We start from the raw sequence: 11,788 nt of genomic DNA on the forward strand, positions 1-11,788 counted from the left end.
ACCAGTCAGTTTGTGTGTGGGTGGACCCGTGTGTGTGTGTGTTTTGGCTGTTTAGCTGTATCCGTCAGCAGAAACATGCAGGCGTGCTGATGCAGGGAATAAGAAACACACCAACGCAGTCACACTGACAGGAAGCCGTGAAGTGCGTCAATACAGGATCAATACGGCAACAAATAAATCAACAGGACCTTAAGGCCCTCGTACATCATCTAAAGTGGGAATTGGCTGTAATTAGAGCACAACACACTCTTTAAACATGTTGACTGCACTATGTAGGATTACAAGAGCACATTGAAAACACGAGGTTTCTTTTTCACAGCTTTTGAATCTCTACTAATAAGGAGATACATAAAACTGACAGGATGATAGTAAGAGTAATTGATACAATTAATGAAACATTTAGATGTTAGAAATTGCCCTTTTTTTATTCAAGTACTCAAACTGTTTACGTATAGTTTTGACCCTGACAATCAATAACCCTATTTTCTTTTCAAAGCCAACGTGTTTCCTTGTCTGGATAATCTCTGTATTGACATATTGTTGCCAGCCCACTGGCTTCTCTCAAAGGAATAATTCACCAGCAAAATCATAATTGTATATCAGATACTAGTCCCCTGTAACCTTGAATTTTTAGAAGAAAACATCTACTTTTCATGCAAGCACTGTGACTGATTGAAAATATTGATGAACTAAGTAATGGGTATACGGGTTAACAACAGCAAAACCGTATAAGAACATCAGTTTATGAGCTCACAGTATTCACAGAGACCAACCAGGGAGTGTTTATGCCGAAGTTATTTCAATTTCAAAGTTTTACCAAAATGCATATGTTTTGCAAGAAGTGAGCATGCAGCTAGACAAAGGATCAAGGATTACACTGAACCAGTTGTGTGAGATAAATTATAAATGCATGGTTTCATACAGTTTTTCTGTTCAAATGAGGCATCCATTTCCTTTATTTCATCAAGACTTCTTCATTGTTTGAATTCTTTGTTCACTAAAGAGGCTTGCCAGGAAAACACTTTTCCTGTAATACCAGTTAGAATTCAGCAGCAAACACTGGTCGATGAGAAATGAGGATATTAAAAATGCATAACAACCTGCTAAAAAACAATCTACCACTAACATGTCAAACCGCCAGCATTTGGTATCTTTAAAATACATGAACTCACCCCTGCAGCTCCTTGACAGACATGGAAATCTTGAGGTTGTGTCCCAAAACATGGAGGGCTGTGAGGATGTCAGCCCACTGGACCATCTCTCCCAGAGGACCCCCCTTCAGCACTTTGGGGCTGAAAACATCTCCAGACTCCTCTGTTAGGAAGCCTACGTGGACCAGGATCTGAAAGAGGACAGGAACACATTGTGTCAGAGTTAAATTAAATATAAGTCTGTGGAGGAGCTCAATACAAAAAGCTCCACTTTAGAAAAATGGCATAGGTAAAACTAAATATTATATATATATATATATATATATATATATATATATATATATATATATATAATACTAAATATTCAATCAGTGCAGAAGCTTTGTTTTAATGATTGCTAATTATCTATCAGTCATTTGACATGACCTAAAATAATTAATAATTGTTGGTTTAATAACTATAATCACTGAGATCTTGGAATATAATTATATTGCTACCCTGGAGTATAATATGACAAAAAAGATGAGGAGCCCCTTTTGAAGTAAAACCCAAGGTGAGTGCATCATGAATATGTTTTTGAATAAAAACCTTTACATTTAATAAACCATTTACTCACATTGACAAGACTTCTTCCAATAAAATATAGTAATTATTAATGTCCAATTTTAGTAGGCCGGACATTGTTTGTTAAATTGTAACCTCAATTTTAAATCCTGTACAAAGTAGCAGCTCAAAAACGCATAGTTGGAAGATATCCAACTATCAATAACTTTTTTGAACTGAGTATTTTTCTCTTCAACATCCAGCCATTGTACTTTTCTGTACCATAATATACGTCTACTAAAATAATACACTTTAGAGACAACACGTCTTGATGGAGCAGTAATTATTACACACATAATGCCCAATCTTGTGAAGTACATTTAATTGAATCTGATGATATCATACACACACATATAGAATGTGTGGCTACTGTAGTGTATAAAGTTAAGCTCCTTGAAAGTTAAGCTTCTGCAGTCCAAACTGTTTTAATGAGTTTGAGGATTAAAATCACCAGAATATCAGACTCTTCCAAAAGTAAATGATGGAAACTGAAAAATAATTCTCTAAAATCCCCAATGAATTATCCCCTCATGCTCCAATGAAACAGCACGCACATGTTTAAAATCCATCAATATGGACTCAACTCATCTCACATGCACCATATGCATACATAGAGATAACTGCTGTAACTAAGTCCTCTGCACCGGATTGGAAAACCCCTTTTGTTTTGAAAACATCATACACCACATGTGTAGGAATCATCACAGTTAGTTTGTATTTTAACACAACTTTGCAGGATACAGTGGTGTCACGCATGTCCACCTAGCTGCTGTGTAATTAGTGCAACTCACCGAGAAATGAGCACACGTTGTCTTTCACAGCGGATTAGAAACAGCCATGTCCAAACACTGCTCAACTGAGTAATCCTGATTAGCTAACGCAGCATGAACACCTCCATGTAACACACATAACCGGCTTAGGGCCAACTGTGAGGAGTTTGCCAGAAAGTTTGGACATCGATTTCTTACTGTGTCTCTCTCTGCTTGTATGTAAGTGAGTGTGCATCCCGTTTTGTACTTTTGCAGCTTTGAACTGTTGAGGTAATGATTAAAAGCTTCCAAGAGCTTTTGAGGAGCCGCAGAGCACTCTCTTATATCCCTTTTCCCCTTTACATCATGACACATTAGCCACAATGCACTAATGTTTGAAGGTTTCCTGAAGGAGCAGACACTAGCGCACAACAAACACAAACCACAGTTTATTATTCTGCAATAGATCATGTCTGGATTAAAGAGAGAGAGAAAAACACAGTGGATATCTGATATTTATTTATAAAACACAGATGTACATATATAAAGTCATGACAAGTTTTATAGCTGTATACATCCAGTACAACTGCTTAAGTCATTTCACTAAAGTTAACATTTCCAAAATGTGTGTTAAACATTGGACAATGGAGTCAGTGATGCAGAGTCAAGCTCCAGTGAGACTCCAGCTGGCGTGAAAAATCCCCTGATTTAATAAGCCTGCTTTATTAACTTCTGCTTCATAAAAAAAGATAGTGAAGTGAAATTTAATTACAGTTTGGGTGGCAGATGGCAAGAGTGAGAATTCATAGCGCAATACGATTCACTGTCTTGGCTGGGTGGCTTCGGTGCTGCTGGTGAGTGTGTGTCACACAAACACTGGCAACAACGGAAACATGGAGACAGAGGGAGGCACATTTCATATACTGGCAGCAGCACAGTAACACTGCTAAAGAAGTCTGAGAAATATCACACAGTGGCAGCAGAGCTAAATAACAGTGGATTGGATTCTATAAAACTGGCATCAGATGAAAAGTTAATGAGGAGAGGTAACTGGGTTTTACAAAACCTAGCTACTTGCACCTGTGATCGACTGCTGAGAGGGGGTTCCACTTTCCCTGTAATAGCCAGTATTTATCTCTATTTGCAAGTGTTCAATCCTCTGTATAGCAACTAAATAGAAGTGGAGTTCAATGACACACATCAGAGCAGCGCTGGAGAGGTAACCTTTATATCACGGAGAAGGAATCAATAGCTAGAACGGAGAGGAGAGAGGAACTAGCGTGGGTGGGCTCGCACTGTGTTTTACTGTGCAGATTACCAGCACACATTCTCGCGGCCATGATCATCTCGCATATTTTTTTGCGTGCTCAATTGAATATAAAGATGAACGTGTTGGAAATGCACACAGTGGGAAGTCGACAACAGAGAGAGCAACTCTGCAGCTGAAGCTGTGCTTCCTCATAAACTCCTGCATCACGGCAAGCTGCCTCCCTCAGGAATCTGATCACACACCAGAGACTGGAGCTCTTAATGCAGTGGACTTATGGCTCTCCCAGATGGTGTGGGTCTGAGTGTGTGCTGATGGATTTTAAATTCTATTTGTTTTTGTTTGTTTTTCTGCATTTGTTTCACACTGACATACATCACTGAACTCTGTGTGTGTGTTCACCATGAGCTTGGGGGATTCTCAAAAGGATCTGAAGGTAGATTCGATTGTTAGCGTCCCGTAGGAATTAAGCACAAAGACCTGCCAAACCCGCAGAGACAGACAGAGAAGCGTGATCAGAAAACACTCTCATGCTCAAATCTCTCCTTCACCTTTATGACTTCCTGTCTGCTGAAATGTGTAAGCTACCTTTAATACCACAAAGCAAGGTCTTTTCACAACATCGTCCCCACATGTTTTTTTGTAATTCCATAACTGTGATGAGCTGTCGAAAAGGACATATATTGTCTTTCATGCTGTTAGGATGCTTTATGTCATTTCAAGTAAAATCCTTGGAAAGACCTTGGTGCGCACTTCTGATAGCAGGAGAGTAGAAGTGTCTCTCGAGTGTGTGCTACCACTCCATTGCTCTGCACCACTCACCACTAACTGGTTAACGACAGAGGAATGCTAATGCTTGTCTCAGCATCTGTTAGCGCAAGGCTTTGCATGCATGTGTGTTTAGAGTGTGTGTGACCCCGTTCACTCATGCACTGTGGCCCCTCTGAAGGTCGCAGCTGTCCAGTGGAAGTCCACGGGTGGCAACACAAGCTGGCAGTGCCAACCATCACTACTCTACCCTTAAATTCACCTTCTCTTTTTATGTTCCCTCAGACTTACTTTCCCATTCATTCTTTCTCCTCACGTCTTACCTCTTTGTTGTCCCATTTCTCCAACCGGCTTCCTCCCCCTCCTCTTTCTTCCTCCCTTTTTCTTATCCCTGCCGTACTCTCGCCTCTTCACTCCCCACTTCACCTTCCATATCCCATTAGTCTCTACTGTGTCTGCACTTCATCAGTCAGAGGTCAATTAACTCTCAGGAGGGCAGACACAGGGAGAGGCGAATTAACAGTTTGGCGTATGCTGACAAACACACTAGATGCGAAAGCTCTACGCACACTAAGTAGGCACAGATGCGCACAAAGTCCCTTTCCTAGACACTTAAGCTAACTTCAGAATCACAAGCTGTCCTGCAGCCGGTATACAGGATAAGGTCAGCGTCCTTGAATCTGCACTTCGCTCTCTTAAAAGCCTCTCCATTATCCCATGGCTTGGACGAATATGTCTAAGATTATTTCCATTTTTTATACAAAAAAATATTCCATCAGCTACTTACAAAATCCTGAATGGGTTGACCCAGGGTTTCAATTGAGTTTCGTAACAGCACTTCAAAATAAAAGGTGAGATCTCTCAAAAGCATTACTGCTTTGAAAGTGCAACAAAAGGATTGGTATATTCTTTCTGAGCTGCACAAGCACTAAGGAAAAAGACAGATTAATCGCTAACAAAAAAGATTGCCCTGAATATTGAGGGCAGGCTTCTGCTTCATGCAGTGCTGCACTGTGCACACACAATATCTCAAACATACATCTTTCAAATATATTCGACTGAATAACTCGACTTCAGATTTACATTTCTCAAAGTTTTCACATTCACTCTCATGCACCTTCCCGTTTCCAATCTTTGTTTTATTTGCTGGGACTTGAAAAGAATCCTCTTGCTTTTTCTCTCCCTGTCGATTCTCTCTCCCATCACCTATGCCTCTCAGCTCAGCTAATTTGTTCTTTTTCTGAGTAAACATCCAGTCTGCTTACAATCAAAGAGAAAGTCAAACAAGGAAACAGAACTGAATCAACAGAGCCCTGCTGGAATTGTAAAGACCTCACGCTCAAGCAAAATGTTACATTTGCTATTGGAAACTAAGGGATTTTGTCAAAAATGAAGGTTAGTCCACTGGAAAGTTGCAGTCAATACACATAAGAGTGTTTTTCTAAAGGTCAGAGTTAATTACAACCAACCTAACAGAGGACTATTTCTACCCCTGTTAACTTATTTTAGAGAGATATGGGGGCAAAAAGAGACATTTTGGGTAGAGGAAGCACCATATGTACTTAATGTGCTTTCTTTTCTTGGTTAAGTATTCTTCTTTCTGTGTCTCTGTATGCACCACTTATACCAAAGCAAATTGCTCGTATGTGTAAACCTACTTGGTAGATAAAACCGAGTCTGATTAAATTAACTTGTTTATTTATCACTATTTTCATAACCAAACGATTATGAGTCTATACAGAGCAGGGTGCGAAGCGTAGTTAAATATGTAGTATTTAAAGGTTACATAAGACAAAGTAGCTTTCAAACGTCCAAAGTTTTGCTCACATTTTAACAGGACTCTTTCTTACTTTCTTAACCTATTTTTAATGAACTACCGGACATCCACAGGCATCTCGGCTTCCAGCCTTTTTTATATTTCATATCCATCAATCCTTTTCAAATCCATATTCTACAATACCATCCCCACTACCATCCATCGCCCTCTCCTTTCTACTCATATTCCATCCCTCTGGCAATGGCACATTCTTGGCATTTCATCATATTTCCAATCAAAATCATAATTGTTCACCTGCTCTCTCTTTCATTTTAGTGGTTACCAGCAGGAAGTAGCCATTTCCATTTTTTGCAGCTCCTGTGCCAACCACAATACATTTTAACAAATTAACAGTACTGTGGTAATTCTTTACTTTAGAGAATACAGCTTTGTGAACTATCTATGAAAGGATACATAAACTGTTACATGGCTATTACAGAAGGAGAATGCAGACTGAAGCAATGGATGAAAACCTATCATTATCTCCTCTATCATTTTAATCGTACCATTATTCAAATTGAGACCCCTCAAGAAGCTCCCGAAAAAAGCTTTTATGCACAGCCACTTGAGTGGAAAACAGTGATGCCTATGCCTTGGATCTTTAAATCAAAATGCTTTTAGCTAACCCTACATTATACTGTAAGGCATTATAGACCAGTTTGATCTTGTCCAAGCTCATACTAAGGTGATATTATCTGATACTGTAGGCTCATAGACTGTAGGCTGTGTGTTAATACTTTTCAGTTTAATGGACCACCTTCCCCTGCATCTTTAAACTACCAATGTTTTTCAATAGTGCCTGTAACACTCTTAATACTATGCAAAGCTCTTTATCTCTTTGTTATGACAAGGTATTTCTCAGATTCATTTTTGCATTTAGCTATGATACAAAAAGTTATTCACACTACCTGATCACAGTCAAACAAACAAACAAACAAACACTCCCTATCATCAAACACATTCGTCTTCTCCTCTCATTTCTTACCTTCTTCTGGTCCCTCCATCGTTGCTCCAGCTTGGCGTTCAGGCGGTTGGCGGCAGCCGCCCACTGCTGTGCAAGCCGGCGTATCCTCCGCTTCATGAAGCTGAGCGACTCCTTTCCTGCCCCGACCTGATCCAGCAGCACAGAGAGGTCTGTGCGGAAGGCAGCCTGGGTAGATAATGGATTAAAAATGAAATGCGAGATATAAAGAAAAGAGTTCATGAGAAAGTATGAAAAAATAGAAATCAGTTTTGCCTTCCAGGTACTTGAATGTTAAAACACACTGGACTGCAAAGCAATTAAAAGAGTCTGAGAAAACATGTTAAAGTAGTGTGGGTCATCTGTAGATTTAAGAACAACAGCTGCATAACCTGTATATGTTAATCTTGATGAAATATGTTTGTAATTCTGTATTCATTGCAAGTGAGGGAAAAGCTCTCAGTTAGAATTGTTTACAGAAAAATACTTTTCCAATTTGATACAATATTTCCTCTGTCAACGCTAATACTTTTTTTATTCTTCAAGAAAAACTGTGTCCTAAGAGAACACTGTTCATTTTTCAATTTGTTTTACTATTTTAAGGCTGGCTTTAGTTTCCCCTGTCAAAGAAAAGTTACAACAGCATGCCTTTTGTTACTAATGCTATAAACCCTCCAGACGTATCTCCTCTGAGAACAACCTTGGTTCAGTTTGTGTGCAGGCTACAGGAAGACTGTAATACACAGTTTGGTAATTTGGGTCACAGGCTAAAAAGATAGTATCAGTCTTCATGTATAGTGGCATTCTGCTTTACTTCACTACAAGTGTACTGCTGCCACAAATAAAGTGTAAAAAGCAAGGTGAAAGCAAACACATAAAGACACAGCACACAAATCACTTTAAAAACAACTTTAAACATTTATGTTCCCAAACGGTAAAAGGCTGACCAAGCTGGGAACAATACCAAACACTAAAGCTAGAGTTAAGTCTGCAAGAAAACATTTTACTTTTCAATTTGGTGAACCTGTGAAATCAAAGCCTTTTATCGCCCAGGGGTCACCTTCGCCTGAACGTTTCCACTTTTATTGGTCTTTGATAAAAAGCTTTCAATATTAACTGTAATCTTAAGATTGGAGAATTGTTTTTGTTTATTTTTAAAAGCCAGCAAGGAGAGTTGCATTTACATCAGAAATGTTGCTGCATTGAAGCTAGACAGCAAGAGAGATAGCTACTACAGCATACGATTGACATGATTTTTATCAACTGAGAATCCCCGATGGCATAATGACTGTACAGGAAAACTAAAGGAAGAAATGACCTAATGCCAAATTGGGTCGAGAAGAAGCATGCAATAAAGGTGCGGCATTAGTTTGTTCGTGCAAGGAATTAAAGAATTACTGCTCCATGACCTCAAAGTGGATGTTGAGGTGAAGGGTGAAGGGTGATAATGGGAGGATCAGGCCTGTTTTCATTAGTAGAGAATGAAGAGGGTCAGATGAAGGTTAACTATTATGTAGTGATGGAGGCAGAGACTGCTGCTAAAATTGAAAGGCTTTTTTTTTTGTATAAAAGGACTGTTTAAATTATTCTCCCTCTTTTGATTGGAACTGCGGTCATGTGACTAACAACTTAAAGACCAGCATTATTCACTCTCTTAATTGTGTGCCAGTGTTGTTATAAACCCTGTCTAAAACTGAACACACAAAGGCAACCATTTTTGACAAATAATAGATGATGAAATGTATTTTGATGGTATTTTTCTTTGTTATTATAACACAATCATGTCCATTACTAGACTGAAGATTTGAGTTTGAAATGTTCTCAAAACATTAATTATTGAAGCAAGAAATTACCATTTAAGGTCACTGACTACTGAATAAATATTTAGTTATGCGCTCACAGCTCTGAGAAGCCCAACAATAAAGGGTTTGTAGGCAGAGCAATGCTCTAAATGTTGGAAACATGTTTTATTCATGTCATGAGATAAGAATCATGATTTAACTTCACACTTTGGTTGGTCTACACAAGTACAACCTGTACTTTTTATCCAGAATGCACTGGAAATAAATCACAGTCAAAGCAGCTTCCACCAAAAATCTACAGTGGCCAAAAGGCATCATTAGTTTCATTGTTCTTGAATATATGGCATCTAAATTAGGAACATGTGAACAGGATGAATTACAGCAAAGGCTTCTCCAATAATCAGCTTTGGACCTCCTCCCTGCCCTCACAGTATTTTAAGAATTTCCAAGGTAACAGTTTTCCTGATTCCATGAATTTGTACTACTGTGGTATTTCAATCTAACCTTGGTGAACTGAGCAAGCTCGGAAAGTCTGAGCTAGAAGCCGATATTTCTGTGTGCGGCTTTATTAGTAAACAAACAGGAAATAGAGCAAATATGCAACTGGATTGTGTTTATGTGGAGATAATAAGCAGAAAACGAAATATTTTAACCCTGAGTTTTGAAGTCATGGGGGCTTAACAAGAAAGGTAAGGTATCTGTAAAAGTAATGACTACAAATGGAGAGCCCAATATGCTGTTCATAGAGCAGCAGGTACAAGCTCCCCGTCTTGGCAACATAATAATTAAAGGTCTAAATGCAGTCCGTATTAATTCCTCTGAAAGTTGCTACCACTGAGTATGTTTAAATTATGCAGTAGTTATACCGGAGTAGGCTTTGTGTGTGTAGTTCAGTTACGTTTAAGTTTGAACGCAGGTAGTTGGTTTTGTAGTCTATGTAAGAAGTATTGTTAGTTGTTATTTTTTATTTTGTTAACTGTACACCCCTCAGTTAACAAATAAGGCCACTTTCTGGTTAAAACTGTCATTTTGATTGGACAGATTGGTTATCGAGGTAAATAAATCCTAATTCAGCCCACTTAGAGAAAAAATATCGCCACTTTCTAGTTAAAACTGCCATTTTGATTAGTTATCTATTTGAAAGAAATGCTAAATCAGTCCACAAAGAAACTGCCATATTTGATCCTAAAAATCCTCAATAACCCCCCAAAACACTACCAAAAAAATCAGCTACTCTAGTATATGCTAATAATGCTACATAACACAACTTAAGGTCATTGTGCAAATTACCCAACATATGCAGGTTGGGAACCATTTCACTCCTCTCACCTGTCTCTTGGGGGCCTTCGGCTGCACTACATACTGGGTGGGGGGGCTGCTCTGGTTCCTCCAGACCAGTGGAGGGCAGAACCACTCCACCTCGCTCAGGTAGACGAGGAAGGAGCAGTCGGAACCGTCCACACCGTAGAAGGCATAGCAAGGGTCTGATGTCCAACGAGCGCGCATCCACTTGATGGTAAACAGATAAACATGAATGAAATGCAATTATAATTCACATACCATCAACACTTTAATTTAACTTCACATATTTGTATAGGGACAGTAATGTGCCATAAACCAATGCCACACACAAAAATATTATTGGTGTAAACTAATTTATAATTCCTGAATGGGCCTTAGATGGGCATCGTTTTATAAAGGCATTCAAATATGTATTATAACACAGTGGTTCTAAAAAGGCAATGCCATGCATGGATGATTTTCTCAAGGTATGCAAGCAAACTAACTCAGTAAAAAAGGAACCAAACAAAGCAGACCCTTGCAGACCCAGACCCAAATGTAATTCCTCCTTCCAATGGTACAATTCTAGACATTTAAAGACACATTTAGACCTTGAATATCAAAATCAAATGTAAGATGTTTTATGAATTTTAAGGATCTGCGAAAACCCTGAAAGAACACTTTTATTTCTTTATTTAAAGAATATAACTCCTTATTACTCAATGACCACTTTTCTGATGGTCAGCAATAAAGCTGTCAAACAAAGGGAAATGTTTAAAAAAAACCTGCTATAGCATCATATTGAAGATGAAAATCACATATTGACACTTACATCTACTTTCCCAGGACACTCTGGAAAGTGGGGGTCTCTTGGTATTTCACACTGGCTTGACGTCCCATCTCTTACTACTGAAAACACATAGTAAGTAATATGTTACCTTAAGTTAAAAACATGCTGTTTGTTTGTAGGTTGGTCACAGGAAAGACTAACTATGAGGCTAAATGATAAATCCACTTAGGTCTCTCATGAGAACAAATATTCAGCTTTATTCACAATCACTGCTTTATTAGTCCAGGCTTGGCTAACTAAAGTCGTTGGCTTTAATGTGAATATTTATTCTCCAGTGGAAACACCTTTCAGCAATCAACCAGTTCTATATTACATATCGGCTCATTTAGCAGCATATGGTGCCTTTCAAAGCCTCTTAAAAAAGCAGGTTTTATTTATTTAAGCAAATCATTTTTACAAAGTGAGTGTACACATGAACTTGTTTGACCCACAAGCTCACACCTCAGAACCGACAGGTAATAGTATCATTCACATTAACAGCTCTTCTCCAATCGGCCGTGGACTTTTTATGGCGATATTGGCTTCCTCCATCATCATTAT

The 11,788-nt window shown here is 38.7% G+C and overlaps 1 protein-coding gene across 4 annotated transcripts in view; it reads right to left on the minus strand.

Annotated features, from left to right (window-relative positions):
• Window positions 1-11,788, minus strand: part of LOC307037395 (alpha-1,6-mannosylglycoprotein 6-beta-N-acetylglucosaminyltransferase B-like) — a 108,698-nt gene that overhangs the window by 40,346 nt on the left and 56,564 nt on the right. For 2 of the 4 annotated variants that reach the window (XM_079678239.1, XM_079678238.1), the window contains exons 5-8: window positions 11,231-11,304; window positions 10,447-10,626; window positions 7,340-7,504; window positions 1,173-1,342 (exon numbers count right to left, since the gene is read on the minus strand). In XM_079678239.1, the coding sequence (XP_079534365.1) occupies window positions 1,173-1,342; window positions 7,340-7,504; window positions 10,447-10,626; window positions 11,231-11,304 (589 nt within the window). Of the gene's footprint in view, window positions 1-1,172; window positions 1,343-7,339; window positions 7,505-10,446; window positions 10,627-11,230; window positions 11,308-11,788 lie in introns of all 4 variants that reach the window. The other 2 variants (XM_079678237.1, XM_079678236.1) reach the window with 1 other exon arrangement.

Source organism: Notothenia rossii (assembly GCF_949606895.1).
Source record: "Notothenia rossii genome assembly, chromosome: 1".
Taxonomy (NCBI): domain Eukaryota; kingdom Metazoa; phylum Chordata; class Actinopteri; order Perciformes; family Nototheniidae; genus Notothenia; species Notothenia rossii.